Here is a 21,543-nt window from a genome sequence, read left to right as displayed (position 1 = left end):
GAGGGTTTATGACAGGCAAGTGATCACATCCATGAGTAGCTGCGTTTTGGGACCTATAAGACGTTATTATTTATCGAATGGCTTTTACCAGAATCAGAGAGATTTGGTAAAAATCCTCACCTGCAGTATATGAAGTGCTTACGCAAAGGGAACGTCATTTCCTTCTGCATGGTAATACCAACGTTCCCTGTCTTAAGCTAACTTAGCAAGTGCAGTTTTAAATAACATGGAAGCCAGTATTTAAACCTGATGCGTTCGTCTTCAGCTAACGTCAATGTTGGTTCGTCACGACAGTTTTCAAGCCCCAATACGGTGTGAATACCGACCTCATTCTGAGCCTGGAGCTCAGATTTAATGCCGAGACGCTTGTTTGCTTCAACTTTTATCGTGACATTTAAAGTTAGCAGCTGTTCGCGAGCTAGGTATTGTTAGCATTAGCGAGCTATCGTTACCTCAGCTTTGTGTGTGTGTATTTGCAACTTTCTCCGCGCGTTAGCACCTCGTCTTGTTGGTGGACAGAAACAAACGCGAAGAGCTGCGGTGTTTCTATTGATAGAGAATCGAAGCAACGTCAACCAGCGGGTTAGCTAGCTCGTGCAGAGCTGCGGAAGGGGGGCGGGGGGCTACTGCGTGTTGCCATGGCGATTGTAGGACAGAATTAGGTCAGAAATGTTAATCTAGTAAAGTTTCTACGCAACGTTAACACTCATGTGTTCTACGTTTTGTTTCCTCTCCCTGTTAAGCTAACATGAGCTCGTGCACCTTCGGGGAACAGTGGTAGAAAGCTCGCGCTAACTCGCGCATTGTGTTTTTTCCCGGGAATCCGAGCGGGCCACGCGCACAAATACCAACGCTCTAAAACCCACCAACGGCCGCTAACGGCAACGGAAGAGGTCACAAAACAACCAGTAGCCATGTCGTCGATGTACTGATGTTTTTTTTTTTTTACAAGCTAGTCGTGATCTGAGGGTTCACGGTTAGTTAAAGTTAACGGAATACAATGACGCATGTTGACGCTTTAATTTAATTGTTAGCCGTAATAGTTCATAAAAACCTGCGTTATTAACATTAGCATTATCAGGCGTATCAATATGTAACGTATGAACGTCAACCTCACGCTATTATTATTATTTATTATTATTTTTATTTTTTTTACTTTATGTCAACATTGTGTAACGTTTTTGTTGTTCTGCGGTCCGGTGATCAGTGTCTCCTTTATTGTGAATTCCAGCAAGCTGTTTCCTTGATTGCCGTATGTCCGTTTCGTCTCGTCTTTTTTATTGCAGGCTTGTATAACTTGTTGTTCTTTTATTATGACCAGAATGCATTTGTTTTAGTGAGTTCCAGTAAGCTGTAAGTGTGGGACATGGCAACCGGAGGCACTCCTTTTGATGACAGTGCAGAAGAGCTGCACAACTGGACTGTAACCAATGGCAGTCTGGAGGATCGACTCAACAACCTGGTGAGGACTCATCACAACCTTTTATAGAAGACGATTGACTGGCTGTTTCATTTTCACATCATGTTACACTGCAGTGGTTTTCTCAACACTTTTTGTGTTTGTTATCCAGCCAAATACAAACTGGAATCAAACTCTAAAATACAATTTGCTCTGTTATGTTTATCTTACTGTCTTGTCAGGGTTTGTTGATGCCACAGTGCGTCTGATATGTATCTTATAGACGATATGCATCAGTTCTGATTAAAGTAAACATGTATAATCGTTATTTAAAATGTATTTGCTGTTCATCAGGACTGGGGGGTTCAGCAGAAGAAAGCCAACCGATCTTCAGAGAAGAACAAGAAGAAGCTGTCGGCTTCAGTTGTGGAGAGCCGTCTGACTAATGATATTTCGCCCGAGTCCACCCCCGGGGCCGGTCGCAGGAGAGCACGCACCCCTCATTCCTTTCCCCACATCAAATACACCACCCAGATGTCTGTCCCCGACCAGACCGAGCTGGACAAGCTGCGTCAGAGAATCAATTTCACAGACTTGGATGAGGTGAGAAGCTGCTGTGCCATCACCTTTCGGTTCAGTGGGGTCAATATGTTGTTGTTAATTCCCATCCCAGGCCCACAGGGTTAGATTATTTTTGGACATACGGTGGGTGGCATGTGTGACATACTGGTAGAGGCATAAATATGTGGGCAGTAGCTTAGTCTGTGGACATAGATATCACAATGAGCTGATGGGTTAATTTACAACAGCAACAGTTATCTGCTAGCATTAGCAATAACTGACAGTTACTGCAGTTGGCCCCACCTGTCAAGTTGCATGACTTACATGGTTTTGTTCACTAGTCCCATTTGCTGCCATTTTTAATATGACTGTAAAGCTGTTGGTTAGATGGGGAGTAACATGACGCTCAGTTTAACATTTTTACCTTGTGTTACCTGTAGTGTTGTAAGTATGAGATTCGAGGGATCACATTGTATGCAATATTTGACTTTTAAGGTACAATGTATTTTTTTTTCCGCCCACAACTTGTGATGTAGAACAACATCTTTATGGACAGGTCACTGTACTGATTTATGTCTTGGACCAGCACGGCACAAGCAAACGTGTGGCTTAATCTGCTGATTGGAGATGCTAATCGTATCTGGTCTCATGTTTGACTCATGCCTTTTGTGGAATCTCAAGAACATGGAATAAAAATCATACCGGTTATGTCATACAAATCAAACTCCTACAGTATATGATATTTGAAAAGACAATACCCAGAGGCTTGAGTGGTGATTTGTCTGACTTATATCTTCTTTTCTTACTCAGAGGAGCATCGGCAGTGACTCCCAGGGGCGTGCCACAGCTGCCAACAACCAGCGCCAGTTAGCTGGAGAGAACAAGAAACCCTACAACTTCCTACCTCTGCATGTAAACACTAACAGAAGCAAGGGACTGCTCCCTCCTTCCTCCTCTGCCCCAGCCACACCAGCTATCTCCAAGGAAACTAAGAAGCAGAGCCCCGGATTCAGGGATATGTTAAACTCTGTGGTTCCTACCAAGGATACTCCGAGGCCCAGCCGTGGTGGCACTGAGAGAGGATCGTTAGCGCACAGAGAATACAGCAGCAGAGGAGAACAGAGAATAGACAGCAGCCAGGTAACATTTTGTTTTGTTGTTGCCATGGTTTTGTACAGCTCTTACACTCGTCTAACTGCCACTTGATACCTGGTAGTCTGAGGAGTGAGTGGGATAACGAGGCGTTGGTCTCATAAACACACATGCACATACAATGTGATGCCAATCCATCAAGTAAATGCTGAGATATTTGACTGACTATGTGAAAAGTTTGACTTGCTGGTGGTGCTAGAGGAAAAGTTACATGATCACCAATGTTGTTAAGGATCCATCCTCTGGGTACCATGACTGTCTCTACAAAGTCTGAAGCTCTCTTCACCTTTAGTGCTACTCCAATGTTCTCTTCAGTTTCTGAAAAACTAAACCAAGGAGATGTGAGCATTTGAGCGGCTATAATTCATGTTTTTGTGGTAACAATGTATCTATTTACACTTAAAACACTGACAATGTGAAAGGGGTTGCTAGTAGTGATGAATCTACAAAGACTCATCACCTGATTCTGCTGCTCCCATTGTTTTATTGTCTTGTCCATAACTTTTGGTTCAAGTTGTGGTTCAATCTCAGACTGTTTTCAGTGAAACCGCTCTTCAGTACCTGTACACTACCTGCTTAGCACCAAACAGCAGACAGACACAGTTAGTGACTAGCTCGTGAGCAAAGTGGAGCATGTAACAGCTAAAGAGACAGATGTATTGCACAGGAGTTGTAGAAACCAAAAACGGTGCTCAACGAGAGACTGAGTATTACAGTTACATTCACCAGGTGGCCAGATGCACAACTCTTAATGAATGATAGTGTTGCTGCGTAACCATTGGTTGTGTGCAAAAGCAACTATTGTTAACAAGTTTGTTATATATAATTAATTATGTCAGCATTATGTTGCAAACTTCCGCTGCCCCCAAGTGGCCACAAAGATCAGGTATTGAAGGTCTAAGCGTACTAAACCTGGTTAGAAAGACATTATTTCACATTTAATGATATAAAAAGTCCCTTTTCACGTGTACACATGGCAGTGTCTTTGTATCTCTGCACCCCAGGCTACTCTGTGAAACCAGAACTAGGATGAAAGTGAGGGAGAGCTAGTGGAGCTAAAACTAGGCTGTATTTAGGGCAATTTATAAATAAGCCACCAGTGGTGCCCAGTGAGTTTTGTGCCCAACCCCCTACTGCCCTTATTTAGCCCAAGCTGAGGCGTAGTTGCAAATGCTCGCTCACCTTTTTCTTTTATGTCTTTCTCTGACTTCTTTCCATTTACTCTTCTGAAATCCAAACCCATACACCACCCTTCTCTCTCTCTGCGCGGTGTCAGGTGGTGAGCAAACTGGTACAGATCCGGGAGTACATCAGTAAGGCCAGCTCAATGCGGGACGACCTGGTGGAGAAGAATGATGTGCCGGCCAACGTGGAGCGTCTCTCCCACCTCATTGATCACCTCAAGGAGCAGGAGAGGTCTTATTTACGGTTCCTGCAGAAAATGCTGGTTAGTTTGTCGTCTGTTTCCTGTATATCTTTTTCAAAATTAATCTTGTTCTTTGCTTTTCTCATGCTGTCAGACAAGGGTAAATAAATAAATAAAAAATGTATGCTTGTTTGTTAGCTTTAATGTGGTGAAATGGAACCTGCTTGTGTCGTTATCGTGGCAGCTTGTCACTGATGTATTTTTATTGGCTGTCTTTCTCTGTGGCCAACTGTCAAGTCATGTCTCGTGAAGATAAAATTAGGACATTCAGTAGCATGCTACTTTATATTATAGGATGGCTTTGTTTTGATATTACTTTGAATTGACTGTAGAATTTCTTTGAACTATATTGTAGTATTAGTCAGAAACAATATTTTTTTGTTTGGCAGACTGTTAAATTCACTGCAGGTTTTTTGTGACCCATATTGCCACACATTTAATCAGCTTGAGCATGCAAGCATATGGCTTGTTGAGTTATTATTAATTACTAAGTAGTTTACTTTAACAATGCCAAACCATTGTTGGACAAAAGATTGTACTGCACTCTGTTGTTGTTATTCTTTTACTCTTCAGTGATTTGGAAGTTTACAATCTCTGTTGCTGTTCCTTCCACTATCTCTGTAGACGCGAGAGGATGACGAGGATGATGTGGGGACCCTGGACTCTGCAGTGGGCTCAGGTTCACTAGCTGATAGCACTTCTCTTAACATTGAGGTCCGTTCCTCAGATGCCTCAAATGCAACGGTGTGTACATTTGTGGACTGTTTCCCAAAATGGAAGCAGGTCTCTGTTGCATTAAACGTAGCCATTATAATTAATGCGAGCTAATTGTATTTTGCCGTTTAAATTCAGATATGAAAATGAGACACTGTTTTTGTTGTTTGGCGTTTTAGTCCAGTCAGTGTTTGTAAAGCTTTTGTGGATGTGAATTTTGCAGGGCGGTAGGCCAGAAACTGTGCGAGCTGACCAGAAAGAAGAGCTGGAGAATCTGCGTAAGCAGCACGAGCTGCTGAAGAAGATGCTGGAACAGCAGGAGCAGCTCCGGGCCCTTCAGGGCAGACAGGATGCACTAATGGCCATGCAGGACAGTGCAGAGCAAGCACTTGCTGTGATTGAAGACACTGGTTAGATACTCACTCACAGTCACAATCAAGTGCAGACCAATTATTTGTTGTGTGTTTCCAGAAAGAAAAAGTAGTGTATGTAGTACTTTTATTCCAGACAGAGATGCATCAATGACAACTCAGTTGGAAACATTTTAATCAAAATATAATTGCAGGAAGTCATTATTTTTTTGAAAGGTTTATTGATGGATATATTTTTTTTAATTAAAAATATGTGAACAGTATCTGTCACTTGAAGTCACATTTAATGATGAAATAAACAAACAAATATTTTCCAACGTTGAATTAATTTGACATTTTGTTGTCATTAGTTGTCACAGAAACTACCGGCAGCGTTTCAGGTTTGAGCATCACTTCAGAGCTGAATGACGAGTTGAACGATTTGATCCAGCGGTTCCACAACCAGCTACACGATTCTCAGGTACAGTAGACCTTAAATAATAGCAATATGTAATTTAGAAATGTCGTTTGACTTGTATACTGCATAAAAAAATAAATAAAAAAAGGATTATTAATAATGGCGACAACCGTCTATTAATGTCAGTATGTGGAGATAATTATTTTATGACATTTGTTGGACATAATCTGTAATGTTGTCACGTCAACCCCAAGTCTACTTCTCTTTTGACAAGCCATGTCAACTTTGTACAATTGTTATTTTATCAAGAAATTAGTTTTTTAGTGTTTGCTAACACGTTTATTGTTCAAATGTTCTGCCTTGTAGACTAAAGCAGTGCCAGACAACCGTCGCCAGGCAGAGAGTCTTTCCCTCTCTAGAGAAGTGGGCTGGTCTAGGACTCCCCATGCTGTTGGTCCACCTCAACACAGGCCTCTCCTCCACTCTGCATCTGGTCCCCACACTGGTCTAGACACGGGGGCAACAGCTGCCAGTGCCAAACTCACTAAGCTCCAAGAGCTGCAAGACAAAAAGCAAACCATGGACAAGATCCTGCGAGAGCTGCATTCTCTCCGAGACCAGACACTTAACAACAACTCATGTGAGAGTATTTCTGAAGCCTTTTTGTTGCAGTAATTCTGTGGCTTTTCCCCCACTATAACGTGTAGATGGACTGTATGTGGTTCCCCTCAGGTCGTGGTTTGTCAACACGGTTGAGTATGAGAGGGCCTTCAGAATGTCCATCTGCTCTCTGCTCAAATGGGGCCTCAGCTTCCACTCCCTTTCATCCTTCACGTGCACAACACCAGGACAGCTCCAATTCCACAGACAAGCTCAGGTACGCACAACAGCACAAGCCGCTGAATAGGCAGGTCAGATATCAGTACCAGGGTGTTGTATAGAGTGGGGATGGTGTCGCGAAACCTCTCAACAGCCACACAACCTACTGCCTGTCGTCCTGCTCACAAGTTTCAGCCTTTGCTAAAGTGGTCTTGAACAAGAACCTCAGCCCCCACCCTTTTTTATAGGGGTGCTGTTCTGTGGGTGTCTCTGTACTTGGAAATTGAATCATTGGTGGAGTTGTGAAGACATTGTTTTGGCATGTCACATAACCGTTTTAATTATTTAGCCTAGTATACGTTTACATTTCATTCACACATTGGTTGTTCTTTTCTACTCCCTACAGGAAGCTAAAGGAGGTCCACAAACGTTTGAATGAGCTGCGGGAATTGGTTCAGTACTACGAGCAGACATCTGATATGATGGTGGATGCGGTCAATGAGAATGTGAAAGAGGAGGATGACGAGGAAGAGGAGGAGGAGGAGGAGGAAGAAGATGAGACGGAGGACGGTTCTATGTTTGAGGCCATGTTTGACTCTGAAATGGAGAACCACCAGCCTATAACAAACATCAGGTATGTTTGTTTAAAGACTCACCATCCTCTGCATGTTCATTGTTCATCTATCCCTTGTTATATGCCAAATACCTGTTTAAAAAAAAAAAATTGATTCAGGGATTTTGATGTAAATAATACCAGTTTTTTTATCTTCTGTAAAACTCTTGATAATGTTTAATAGATAACATAATTACTACATTTGTTGATAATGAAAAAATAGTCAGTTGTATCCCTACATTATTCACAGGTTCACCTGTGTTGAAATATTTACATTATAATTAAACGGAGCCAATGTGAGGATTGGTGGTTGTTGGGCTCAAGTTAAAGTGCGATGAGCAATTAGGTTACAGTGTGTGCAATTCTACAACTGGCATTGTGATGCACCTATAACAGCCACTTATGTCTTTAGAAACCCGCAGCAGCGCAGCGGGAACTGGACGGACTTGAACAGCCTGACCAACAGGCGCAGTGTCAGGAGCAGCGCCACGAACAACCGTGAAGGAAGACTCAACACTGAGTGTGAGATCAACAACCGGTCTGCAGCCAACCTCCGCAGCCTCAACATCCCCTCAGCAATAGGTACACTCATGCACATGCGTACACAGATCCATGTTACAGCTGATGGTAATCTTTCTTTTCGGTATTCTTTTTTTTTTAATAAACTTGCTTTTCAAACCCTGGCAAGATTATAACTAATTAAAACAACCTTCATCCAAATTACCTGCATGAATTTTGGACACCTGAAATAATATTCAAAACAAAATATTCACATACATTTGTTGGGTAATGGCTTTTCTGTAAGAGTGCTGTGGTTTCAGGAGCTTTTTATTGAAGTTCTGTGTTAATGCAAAGCTTGAAGAGGGAAAGACACCCACTTTTAAATGACATAATTTTTACAAACTAATTTGTTTGACTTTATCTTTGCTCTCATTTAGAGTGCCAGTACAATAGGGACACTCCCTATAATCAGGTGAAGGATGAGGATGAAGACCTAGATAATGATGAAGGAGCACAGGCTGTGGCTGCAGACAGTGACGCATCGGGATCCAGTCGCAGAAGCAGTCTGGGAAACAATGGCGGTTTTGCCCAGAAGGTTCATCGGCACACGGCGAAGCAGAAACTCCGGCAGCTTCAGGAGCTTGTGGCCATGGTTCAGGTGAGGCAGACGAGAGAACCATATTACAGATTCCATAGCAAGAATATAGGTATTACTTTTTGATTGACGGTAAGTAACGAACAGCACTCTGCTTTGACGTCTGGGAAAAGGGTATTATTCACCTCTATCATACTGCTATGAGACTCTGGCACAGCTTTTTAGTTTCTGTGGCCATTTTGTCGGCGTATCAAGGTCCCTCTTTTCTACTTTTTTCAAGCCTTCCTCATTTGTGTCCATAACTGTGGCGTTAAGCTCTGACTTTCACTCATTTACAGTACATTATGAATCTTCAACCCTTACATCTCTGAATCGTTCACTCAGTGGCCTCACTTTTGTATTTGATATGACCGCCCTGATTAACACATTTAGTTACATCATACATTTAATAGGACCTGAAATAGTAGGCTTGTTCTGTTTGTTGTGACTCTGCTTCACTCTTAAACCACTGCCACAAAGTATGTTGTCGTGGCAACACATCGCCTGTCAATTAAAAATTACTTTAGATCCAGGCGGCTATGTTGATCTCTAGTGACCACCCCCCCATGGAAATAGATTACGGTCGAGGCAATGTCAGATTTAAGATAGAAACAGAGTGCAACAAGTTGGTGATTCTGTCTGATATCTGGCAAAGGATTTGAAGAAATGCCTGACTTTGTCAACTCATGTTAGTAGTAACAGATGCTTAAATGTTTTTTCATTAAACGTGACATGTTGTTTGGTCACTTTTTTCACGGGAATAGAAAACCCTTAAAACAAATAAAGAGCCTTTTACTACAAGGAAAATGTACAACCGTTGTTCTGAAACCGATGTAAAGGGTTTGAAGTTAGATTTTTCTTTTAAATTCTGAGGTGTTGTCTATCACTTTGTTTTTGTACTTTTAAAATGTGATGTCTCACTCATCTTAAGCTGAACACTGTGTAAATTGTGTGTTTCTGTCTGTATCCAGAGTGACGACACTGATGGCACAACAGCGAATGAGGATGAAGCTTTACACCAACAGCCCAATAATACCAGAGCGACTGTGGCTGGGGCGACGGGGGGCGGATCTAAACAGAACCCCAGAGAACTCACACTCTCCAGCAAGGCCAGGTGCAGTACAATGTCTGAAAAGACTGTTGACGGTCTGAACAGTTGTCCCAAAACATTATTTTGACTGTATTCTGAATGTTTACTTAATTATTGATTTAATAATTCTATTACTTTCCATTGCATCCAAACTATTCTGGACACAGAGAGAAGCTGTATGAGGAGAAGCTGCGTCAGCAGAAGCTGGAGCTTAAGCAGCTCCATGAAGAGCGCCAGAGGCTCATTGAAATCCAAGGCAAGATTCAGCATCTGCAGTGGGTCTGTCCTGACCTCCAGGTATTACACACACACACACACACACACACACACACACACACACACACACACACACACACACACACACACACACACACACAGGTTTAGCTATGAAGGGGAATCAGTAGGTAGACTTGAAATCAGATTTGAAAAAGTCTTCAATCTTTTGTCCACTCTATTTAGATCAAATAAGGGGTGGACTAAATAATACTTAAAGCAAGTAAAAAACAGAACCTTCATGAAAGTAGGGTTTATTATACGACTGGATTTTATTTAGTTAGGTATACCTAATAATTTAGCACCTTTTTTATATGGTTTACTTTTTGCGGTCTCTTTTCTAGACATCTGTGTCCAGCACAGTGAGTCCTCAGGGTTTGCTGAGGAAGATTCCAGTTGCAGTTTCCACTCCGGCCACGGTCCTGGCTTCCTCCTCCTCTGGACCCCAAACTAACTCTGCCATGTTAAAACCCACTGCTCCAGAAGCAGCTTCTTCTTCAGTCACTGACAATGAGGTAACCGACTCCACCGTGCACACACAAAGACCCATGGCTACAGCTTGTCAAATGTCACAATGAGATCTGTACATTCAGAACAGTACAGATTACAGTTAACCGTTTCCCTCTGTTCTTGTATCGTCAGCAGCTATGGTCTGAGATGCGTCGCCACCAGATTTTGCGGGAAGAACTGCGACAGCGCAGAAAGCACCTTGAGTCCCTGATGGCTGAACACCAGAGGCGTAGTGGCCTCGGTGACTCTCCTCCGCGGATGGACGACTCGGAAGTCCTTGCTACACCCTCACAGTCTGTCAGTAGGGATGAAAGGTAGGAGACATGCTGCTCTCAGGGCCTGTCTCACCAAGTCCAAGATAGAAGTCAACTAACTTAGTTACCTTCAGATGTGTCACGAAAGTACGCAATTTTATTTGACTTTTGATTGTAAAATCCTGATTCCATTTGATTTGTCAACACTGACAGATGTGCTATTTGCAAAGATCAACAGATCATTGTTTTTATGCCTCTGCCATGCCAATATTGTTTTTCTTTTCTTCGGATGTTCCTCATTAAATCGCATATCCTGCTTTTGACTTCGAAGGTTGAACTGGAAACCTTATTTTGATAAATAGAAGATCTTTACAGACAAACGGAAGTCACATTGTACAACATGAGCTCTTATACTGAGATAAAACATATTGTAAGAGCTGTTGTGATTACTGTTTGTGTTTATTTTATTTCTTTAGCTGGAGTAAAGATTAAAACTGATGGTTATCTCATAGAAAACACAATTTGTACCGTTTTGCCAATGTGTCTTTAGGACAATGGCTACCTGGGGTTCCACTCCCTGCCACCTTGATGATGATGAAGAAGAAGAAGAAGATAACGAAGATGATGAATATCACTCCGAGATGGGTGCAGGGGACGAAGAGGAGCATGATGAATGTGGAGAGAGCAGCTCTGATGATGACATCCACATCTACTCGTCCAGCAGGAACCAGTGCTCCTACAGTAACCGGAAGAATCAAGGAAGGTCAGACAAAGTGAAGGCAGATAAAATTCTTTTGCACGGATGTCTACAATCTGTTCACACTTCATTTTTGTGTGTTTTTAGCAACCTGAAGCCTCCACCAGCCTTCTCGGGTGACTGTAGTGGGAATCCATCTCTTCACAACAAGACTAAGGCCAAGCAGAAACAGCAACAGCAGTCCAGAGGTTTGAACCAGTCTGCGGCGAGCCAGCATGGAGCTACACGGCGACAGGAGAACCTACGCTGGGCCTCGGAGCTCTCCTTCGCCGAGGGCTCGAGTCAGTGGCAGGAACAGGTCAGCCAGCTGCAGAGACAGCTGGACTTCAGCACCAGCATGTGTCAGACACTCCTGCAGGACCAGCAGGTTTGTGGACAGGACAAATATGTGCACATGCACGGGCACTGACCTCAATAATTGGCATAAATCTGTGCTGCATTTGTACACGTAGTTATAGTGGATTTGTCAATGAAGTCACTGTTCTCTTAGACAATCTTAACAAAGACTGATAGCTTTCTATCCAGTCTTTTGTTTAGGTGGTTTTGTACTTTGTCTAAAAGTAATGAAACAGTTATTTCAAACAAAAACATTTCTCTCACCTCCTTCCACAGACACTCTCTTATATGTTGCAAACCCTGCTGACTGGTCAGTACAGTGCGTTACCCAACAACCTGTCATCGCCACAGGTCCACCTGGTCATGCACCAGCTCAACCAGTGTTACACACAGCTGGCTTGGCAGCAAACCAACGTACAAAGGTGAAACAAAAAGAGTAAAAAACAGTACATCTCTTGATTTCTATCAAATAGTTCATTTTTATATTGTCTATATTCTGTCACCCTTTTCCTTCAGACTAAAGCAGGTCCTTAATGACCTCCTTTGCGAGCAACAGCAGCAGCATCAGCAGGCTTCCTCTTCAACAGCAGGATGGCAGAAAAAGAAGCCTGGCTCATCCCAGGAATCCAGTTCCGGCACCCCAGCCTCCCCTGGTGTCTTCCTCCCCTTCTCCTCTACCCTGCATCCTTCAATCAACAACATGTCAACTGCTGCCTTATCCTCATTCCCTCCTAGTATGAAATGGATATTTTTTTTAGCTCTTGAGCTTCAAATTCTTAATTCACAAAACATGTCTTGAATGGTTTGCATCAGAAACAACAGAAAGCTAAATAATCTTTAAGAGGCTCAAAAAATAGGGTTTACAGTGATTATTTTAGACCAACTAAAGACTTTTTGTTATGTGCTTAAAAAAATCCTCTTCACTGTTTTAAAATCAATGAAAGTTTGACCTTCAACAGGTCATTGCATTTATGAAAATGTTAGCAATGCCTCTTTGCAATACAAGAAAAACGGAACATTTAAGAAATTAAATCTAGAATGTTATTATTGTTATTGTACACTGTTTAGGTTCTCATTACTGGCAGATAATATTTTTCAGTTAGTACATTTTCATTATATATTTGAAAGTGACTCAATTGGGCAGAAATGAAAGGCCAAAAGTCCTGCTGTTGTAATTGAATTGATTCTTTGGACCATTAACACTTTAACCAGAGCAAATTTAAGTATTTCTTTTTTTTTTTTTTTTTTTTCTCTGCAGGCTTTAATTTATACCCACTCTTCCCTGCGACTATGGGCGAGTTCCCTCAGGGTGCAGCAAGTCAGGCAGCCCCTGACCACCCGAAGCAGCAGTTAGACCCCAACACCTCAAGTAAAACGGAGTACATGAGTTTCCCTCCTCCACTGCAGCGCTCTCCTCCTAACACCACCACAGATAGAGGGTACGTCCATCATTTTTGCCTGAGAGGACATTTATATTTATCCGTGTAGACATTATTGTTCATATATTTATTTTCCATGTGACCTATTTTAGACCGTCTGGCTGGCTGAAAACCGCCTACGCAAACAACACCGTCCAGCATCATCGATCCCAAGCGGAGCCCCAAGAGTCCCCCTCCTCCTCCCCCGTTTATGCCAGCCGCCACCCCAGATCTCAAGAATTTGAGCGGGCATCACAGGAAAGCTTCAGCAGCTTGCCCGATCCTGTTGATCCCACCACCATCACGAAGACTTTTAAGGCCGGGCGCAAGGCCTCTGCACAAGCCAACCTGGCCTCACGAAGCAAGACGCCCACTTCTAAGAGTCGCCGCAAGAGGAGCAAAGGGCACAACAAGAACGGCGAAGGTATCAAAATGGAGTGGATTCTTCTGTATTAATTGCTGTATCAAAAATAAGCAAAGTCTTAATGAGGAAAATCTCATCAGTGTTTTTCATGTATTTTTTTTTATAGGCCATGAGAGTGACAGTGTTAGCAGCACTGCAGACTTTATCCAGAAGAGGGCAGCCCTGTCTCACCAGAAGGATCAGAATAAGAGTCTGTTGGACAAGCTGACTCGAGAGAAACTTGACAGCAAAACTAAGCTTGGAAACAAAAGAAACGACATCTCATCTGGTGCGGATTAAGCTGCTTGTGCTGAAAGTTGTGCACCCACTTCACCCCCTTTTGTTTGTGTTTTTCTTTGTTTACATTCATTATCCACATCATTGTTTTGTTTTTTTCTGTATATCTTGTCCTTTACTATTTTTTTTTTTGCACATTTGTCATGACCTCGTTTTTCATTTTCATTTGGGGTTAATGTACTTTGTGTCACTTTAATTTATCTTACTCACAGCCTATGCTTGGAGAACACCCTTCCTCTCTAACAGAATTGCATGCACAGAAGCACCAGGTAAACTCACAATGCAACCCAAAGCATCACTGCTCCTTAATTGCTATGGATGGGTTAAATGCAGAGAGCAAATTCCATGTATGTATATAATATGACGACATAATTAAGGTTTAAGTTTAATCATGTGGTTATTATATTGCCTAAACATCCATGCATGTTCTATTTTTGGCTTAACTTAAATCAAAGCTTCCAAGTTTGAAGACTGACTATTGTTTTTTTACTCATAGATGAGGTTATGCAAGTATCCACTCAAATCTCATGCTGGCCTGTCTTGAACCCGTAGATGCAAGCAGCGACTTCTCACTGTTCGAGGCACTGAGGGAGACCATCTACTCCGAGGTGGCTACTTTGATATCCCAGAATGAGTCCCGCCCCCACTTTCTCATCGAGCTCTTCCATGAGCTGCAGTTGCTCAACACAGACTACTTACGGCAAAGGGCACTGTATTCCCTCCAGGTACGTATGGACACATGTAACTGCTGTATGTAGCATGCATGGATACAGCCTCTGTGCTGGGCTCACATGATCAGATATTCAGGCTGAGAGAATATGGGGTGAGCTCTTCTCTGGGCTCTAGATCAGAATAGTTGTTTGGCAGATTATCTGATAATGTGACTGGTTATTGATAAGATTTATCTCTCAAACTATTTTCAGACATAATTAGGGCTGTCTTGGCCATTTTAAAGACAATGGGAGACAATAAGGAGGAGGAAAGAGGAAGCTTTTAACATTTCAGTCATGAGGCTGGTGGGCACAATCTTAACTCCTTCGCACCCACGTTGTGTCAGTAGCATCTTTGCACCCGTGGGCCTTAAATTGGGCTTAAAATGAGGTGCAGTCAGGTCCATTGTTGGTGCATCGCTAATTTGACGAAGCAGAAAGCGATTGAGCCATTACCAACGGCACAGTATTTTCCTGCTACTTAAAGCTCCTTCGGACAGGCATTGCCCCCAATGCCTCTGGATCAGGTCAAATAGATTATCAGTGCATTTTCTCACATGCAGTCCAATGGAGGAGTTGACGGGACAGAGAGTAGAGATACGGCGGAGGCAGAGGGTTCAACGGCACGGTGGCCCTCAATGTTGCCTTGTACGTCTGAGGGAAACATTTTTTTAAACCATACAGATAAAGAAGAGATCAGAAGCGTTGGAAAAATCACGAAGACGAGATAAATGAGTCTCCTCCTTCATTCTACGAGTAATTTTGTGTTGATGTATTGAGTGTTTGTGAGTTAATTTAAAATGTGTCTTTATTTGTTTAATCTAATCAGATTTTGAAATCCGCATGAATTCCAAATCTCCTATAATCTGAGCCTGCACGTAGATATTTATTTATATATACACAATGTCCCCTTGAGAACTCCCAATGGTATCTCCCTGTGCTTCTTCCAGGATATCGTGACCAGACACCTGGCAGAGAAGAGTGCAGCTGAGGACCAGTTGCCCCCTCTTGGCCCCATGGTGTGGGCTGCTGGCTCTCAGTCTGAGCTCACGCCCAGTGAGAGTTTGGCAACCAGTGATGCAGTAAGAGGCACATTATTGCTTCCCAGTGTGGCATTCTCACACTTTTCTAATTTTTGTTCTCTTTTATCTTAAGATACCTTACTCCATAGTGAGGTATCTTCCGGTACTGAAGTATTTCTCTCAATTCTTATTGTCAAACCTCCCACTTAAAAAAAAAAAAAAAAAAAAAATCACTTTTACTTGCTTCCTCTTCTACATTTCAATACATCTTTCATTAGTTCCTCTCTCAGCCTGGTCTCCTTTCATCCTTCCCCCGCCTTGTCTCTTTTCATCCTTCCATGTCTCTCTTTATTCTCTGATTTCCTCCCACCAACTTCATTGTCTTTGAATTTAACTTGACAGCAAGACTTCAGAAACCGGTCTGTAAAGAAATGACCATCATCTCTCCTCGTCTCTTTTGCCAGTTCAGACATGTGTTCTTTGTTCTGAGCCAAAGTCCCCAGAGTTACACTAATTGGATGCCAGGCTTTTTTTTCTGTCTAAATAATGCCTTTGTTCAAGAATGATGGATGAAATTTCTAATTCTCCAAGATAGGAGAATGGAAAGAGAAGCCACCATTGCTATTAATACTATATGCTGGGAATTTTAATGGGTGATGTTAAGATGATTTTAAAGTGGATCTGTGAGAAATTATCGATTGTTTTATAATCCAAACAATTGGGTGTAAAAACCTTTTTTGGTTGAGGTAATGTCTATATATTTCTCAGAAGGTGCCCACATAACAGGATCTTTACTTTCTTTTTCTTTTTCCAGGAAGTCGTGGAGAAAAACTTGAGGCTCACACAGGCCACGATGAAGAAGAGGGATGATGCAGAATCTGTGGGCAATGCCAGCACCATGTCGACCTCCTCCAACCTGGAACCGTTTGCTAACGATGACCTGGGTATAGTTACTGTGTGCATGTCAAAACTATTTGGGACTGAAGCTTGTAAAACTGTATTTTCACATCCTGGTATTCTGCTGAAGTGCTTTGCTTTTTGCCTTTTATTCAAATCAAATGGAGCAGGACAAGTGTGGGCTTGTCTCATGATCAACACTACATGGTCAAACTAAAGACCATTCTCTTTCAGAAGAGGACTTTTTGGCAGCGTAAAAAAGGGACTCCGATTCTGGGACTTTACATATATTGGGAGTGACGGGGATTAGGAGCTGGCATACTTTTTGATCCTGTAGTGTGGACTTGGTTCTAGATGCATTAATATCCATTACACTCCTCTCTTCATTGCGTTTGAACTTTTTGTATCCTCCCTTTTCTGTCTCTTTTTCACTCTCCTTTCTTTGCTGCTCTGATAGGCAACACAGTGATTCATTTAGACAAAGCTCTGGCCAGGATTAGGGAGTATGAGCGCATGAAGCTTAAAGCTGAGTTTAACCCCTGCAACGCCAGCTCTACAGCTGCAGGTGGCTCTGAAGTTTCTTTTGCTGAGCATCCTTCTGCTAACCCTGCTGACACCGTGGAAGGTACACACTCGCATAAGGCTGCCTGACTACACCAATTGCCAACACCCGTTGCAACACAATCATTGTCTTTCACGTTTATGGTTAATTTTACAATTATCCAATTATTCCTGTTTGTCTGTCCGTGTGCAGGAGGTGCAGCTGGTGACTTGCACTGTCCTCAGATTGACACCCAGCAGTTGGACCGTCAGATCAAAGCCATCATGACAGAAGTCATTCCTTTCCTGAAGGTAGGACAACACAGAGAGCTGCAGAAAATGTATTGGAAATGAACATTTATGAATATTGTATACTTGTTCTGAACTACTGCTTGTTAAAAATGTAGTCATTAAAGGTTTTGAGGCTCAAATTCAATGTAATCAGCACTGGGTGCCCCACTGTGAATGTTCAAATCACTCTAATGTTTGTGTTTTCTTTTATTAGGAGAACATGGATGAGGTGTGCTCCGTCCAGCTGTTGACATCTGTGCGGCGCATGGTCCTTACTCTCACCCAACAGAACGATGAAAGCAAGGAGTTCGTACGCTTTTTCCACAGACAGCTGGGAGGCATACTGCAGGTATGACGGTACCAGTTTATTCCTGTGCAGGTGACACACGTTTGAGCATATGAAATGATTTCTGATATTTCCACTCTCTTCTCTTGCTCCAGGACTCTCTTAGTAAATTTGTGGGCCGTACACTGAAGGACTGTGGAGAGGATCTCCTGGTGGAGATCTCAGAGATCCTCTTCAATGAACTCGCCTTCTTCAGGCTCATGCAGGATTTGGACAACAGCAGCAGCATTGCCATGGCAGCCAAACACAAAAATAAGAAGAGGACTGAGCAAACCAGTAGAGCAAAGCACAGTCCCAAGGTAAATTGTTTTTTATTCTATTCCCTATGTTTTTTTTGGGTCATATGAATTAACACTGTAGCACAGACATTTGTTTGAGACTAATTCAATCCTTTATGTTAATTAATTCCCCCCCAATTAGGAAAATACAGTACCTTGTGGTGATAAATCAACTTCTCCAGCCTACACAGATGAAGACAAGGTCAGTCGTTTTAACCCTGATAATGAAATTGTCAATACCACTTAGATCACCAGTAATCTGTAACAATAATGTCCAGGACCAAGATGAGGCTGAGCAGGAAGTCACCCTCCAGGAGCTTTACCTGCAAACAGAGATGAAGAACAGCAGGTGCAGCGAACCGTCAGAGGTGGAAGATGAGGATGAAGAGGATGGACAGGGAATCCCTCTCTCAATCAGTGAGTGAAAGTATTTAAAAGGACCCCTTGATATCATTTCGTGAAGAAACAAACCCCCAAAAGAAAGTCAAAATGCAATATAATCTGAGATTATGTATTAATGTATTTCCCCCCCTTCTCTGTCATTTGTTTTTTTTCAAAGATGCATCAGGATGTAATATTTTAATGTACTAAAACAGTTCTGCAGGAAATTACAAAAAAAGTAATGCTAAAAGCTTTAATGTTTTTCTGCCTAAATGCAATGTCATGTGTATACACACATATACATGCATGCATTAATGTAACACATGTCATGTGATTTATTTATTTATTTTTTTTTGTGTGTCTTTCAGGTCTGTCCAAAGCAGAGACTCAGGCCCTGACAAATTACGGCAGTGGAGAGGATGAGAATGATGAAGAGGAAATGGAGGAGTTTGACGCTGGACCTGTCGACGTGCAAACATCCTTGCAGGCTTCTGCTGGCGGACAGATGGAGCAGGAGGTCAGTGTTACTATTTTTATAAACGACTATAACTTTTTAACACACTGTTCTTCGTCTGACCTGTGGAATTGTTTCGTGCTTCAGGGGACGACACACAGCGAAACGCAGGAGGCCAAAGCTGAACAGAGTAGTTCAGGTTATGATGATGACGGTGAGGCCCTCCTTGATATAACAGCCTTTGTCTGATAGAAATCTAGTATTTTTTTAATAAAATGTAATCGCATCAATGATGTCGTCTTTTATTATATATTTTATATTTCTTTTAGAAATCAACAAGTCCGTTGGGACTGAGGACTCCACACTAGAGGACCCTGACATGGCGGAGTGCCAGAACCCTGAAGAGGAGCGTAACCTCGGGGCAGCTGCTGCCACAGAAGGAAGCTCCCACGAAGTCTCCCATGATCAGGACGTCCTCAAGGAGTCAAACCCCACGAGCAGCCCGGACACGGACTCCCCCGTCATGATCAATGTAGATGTGAGTTCAAAGCTGAAGATGCTCAGTTTCATTTAGTCTCTGGAATGAACGCAGCATTTTGCCCATTATTGTAGCTGTTGTGTACTGATTCTATCAATATTATTGATGTAGGAGATGGGCTCAGGTAACACCAGTCAGAAATCTGATGAGGAAGACTTTGTGAAGGTGGAAGATTTGCCATTGCAGCTCACAGTCATGTGTGAGGTGGGTAACCACTAACAAATCAATATATATATATCATATATCACACTTTAGATAAACTATTAATTAAAAAGTCGTGGTGGTAAACCTTTTTATCTAATGATATCCTCTGTGCTGTAACTTTAGGAGGAACTCCAGATGAGAATAGTGGAGGAGCAGCAGAATAACAACCTGTCTGTGGAGATCCTCAATGGAAACACTGAATCGCTGACTGGGCTGGTGGGAAATGCACAGGCACTGAAGGAACCAGGTATGGATCACACTTTTGTTTGTGTAGTTGCCAAATACCCTACAACGGCTAAGCCACTGTTTCTGTGTACAGCTATACAGGAATGATCCGCTACATTAACTAACAGTCCATCCCTTTGAGAGTAATCATGTTTTTTTTTTCCTTTTGTTTCTTTTTCAGACACTGATGATGCCCAGAGTGTGTAAAGATTTATACCGATGTCTCAAAATCTACTGTTTTTAGCGACACTACGTTTGCACCCTCAATCTGCTCCGGATGGATGATTGTTGATTCTTTATCTGCTAGTTTAAAGGAGCAAAGGCTCATATTATTGGTCACAAGTTAGCTGTGACTTGAAACACAGATACAACTTAACATCAACGCATTATCAACATTCATTTTATTCCTGAATGTTTCATGTGATTCATGGGTAATCTGGCGAGGGCTCGTCTTTATGCTGCTGATAACGACAGTTGAAGCTGTCCGAGTCGTTATAGTCCTGAAACTCTTGGTCAGCTTCGCCTTAGTCTCCTTATTGGTTCTGGGATCAGTTGTGATTTTATTATTTTAGTTTTATTTGTCTTGGCCTTATTGTTACATGGCTCGTCTATTCTGCACTCGATTCCTAATGATAAGGAGATTCCAGTAGGATGGAAGTTCAGTGTCGACTGACTGACTTTAGCTGATGGTTTCTCAAGCTTGAACACTTTTTCCATTTATACCAGAGCTCAAAGCTCAGATTTAACTTTTATCCCTTCAGATGCATCTTTATATACTGTTCTGTTAATGTTTAGTCTCCATTGATTTTCATGTAATTAAAAATGTTGACAGTAATAAGTTTTAAATAATAAAATGCTTGAACTTCAAAAAAAAAAAATGGTGGTGTGTTGGCACGTTTTGTACTCGTTTCAACCATTTGGGCCTTGCTAATGCTGTAGTGTGACGCCTTCAGGCAACTTAAAGTCAGCACTATTGTTAAATTCATGTTAATATCACTGTGGTTTACGCGACTGCACAATACTTAAATAGAACTGATTAGTCAATCGACAAAAGCTATAGCCCAGCCTCCAACTCCAGACTCTAAAATGTGTGGATCTGCAGCTTTCCTTTGTCCTATATAACAGTGTGTGTAATACTTTTGGAGAGATCCCTTTTGGGTAATTGTGGTGGCCGTTTCTAGCCATTTGTCCAAATGAGTTCTTAATTTAATTGGGAAAAATAATGTATATGCATGATAGTAAATCATTGTATAATCTAGTCATAAAAAACATCAATTTTCTGACAAAGCCATAGTCTGTCATAAAAGGTTATAGTATAGTATGCCAAAATAAAGCATAGTACATTCAATATGTATTGTAACAGAGGCAGTGTAGTATGTTGAAGGTCATGATATAGTATGAAATAGTACATACAAAATTATAAATTATTCTAGAATTTTTTGACTGTTAACTTGATGGCATACTATGTTTAAAAAGTGATAAAAGCCACAGTATGTCAAACAGTTCATGGTATATGAAAAAAGTAATATTTAGGTGAAATATTGTCGTAAAGTTATAAAAGCCTGTATGGCTATATTCCTGACAAGTTGTAAAAAAGCCATAGAATAGCATTTTCAAAAAATGTAATTGTACATCAGAAAAATGTAAAGTAAGGTATAAGTCCAAATAGTGTCCAAAAGTTGTTTTTTTAAACCACAGCATAGTTTGTCTAAAAAAAAAACATAGAATATAA

The 21,543-nt window shown here is 41.8% G+C and overlaps 1 protein-coding gene across 1 annotated transcript; it reads left to right on the top strand.

Annotated features, from left to right (window-relative positions):
- The first annotated feature begins 55 nt into the window (after positions 1–55).
- pcm1 (pericentriolar material 1) lies at positions 56–20,672 on the top strand. Its single transcript, XM_079219471.1, has 40 exons — positions 56–171; positions 1,338–1,462; positions 1,754–2,002; positions 2,771–3,100; positions 4,389–4,559; positions 5,163–5,282; positions 5,476–5,662; positions 5,974–6,083; positions 6,387–6,660; positions 6,753–6,897; positions 7,246–7,473; positions 7,865–8,034; positions 8,391–8,611; positions 9,559–9,701; positions 9,845–9,974; positions 10,295–10,465; positions 10,593–10,774; positions 11,265–11,477; positions 11,559–11,838; positions 12,084–12,229; positions 12,324–12,541; positions 13,066–13,246; positions 13,339–13,649; positions 13,756–13,917; positions 14,138–14,194; positions 14,478–14,650; positions 15,586–15,717; positions 16,472–16,601; positions 17,012–17,179; positions 17,309–17,406; positions 17,600–17,734; positions 17,827–18,030; positions 18,152–18,211; positions 18,288–18,426; positions 18,759–18,907; positions 18,992–19,058; positions 19,174–19,382; positions 19,494–19,586; positions 19,710–19,833; positions 19,993–20,672. Exons 2-40 carry the CDS (start codon positions 1,367–1,369, stop codon positions 20,016–20,018), a joined length of 6,402 nt encoding a protein of 2,133 aa, XP_079075597.1. The 5' UTR covers positions 56–171; positions 1,338–1,366; the 3' UTR covers positions 20,019–20,672.
- The last annotated feature ends 871 nt before the right edge of the window (positions 20,673–21,543 follow it).

The sequence above is a fragment of the Taurulus bubalis genome (genome assembly GCF_910589615.1).
Source record: "Taurulus bubalis genome assembly, chromosome: 6".
NCBI classification, from domain to species: Eukaryota; Metazoa; Chordata; class Actinopteri; order Perciformes; family Cottidae; genus Taurulus; species Taurulus bubalis.
This window is presented reverse-complemented; position numbering and strand designations above follow the sequence as displayed.

Excerpts from the sequence above, each read along its gene's own strand:
- pcm1 (XM_079219471.1), top strand. The coding sequence starts at position 1,367 with ATGGCAACCGGAGGCACTCCTTTTGATGACAGTGCAGAAGAGCTGCAC. Across the intron at positions 7,474-7,864 it reads CAGCCTATAACAAACATCAG|AAACCCGCAGCAGCGCAGCG; the intron begins GTATGTTTGTTT and ends TTATGTCTTTAG. Across the intron at positions 13,650-13,755 it reads GCACAACAAGAACGGCGAAG|GCCATGAGAGTGACAGTGTT; the intron begins GTATCAAAATGG and ends TTTTTTTTATAG.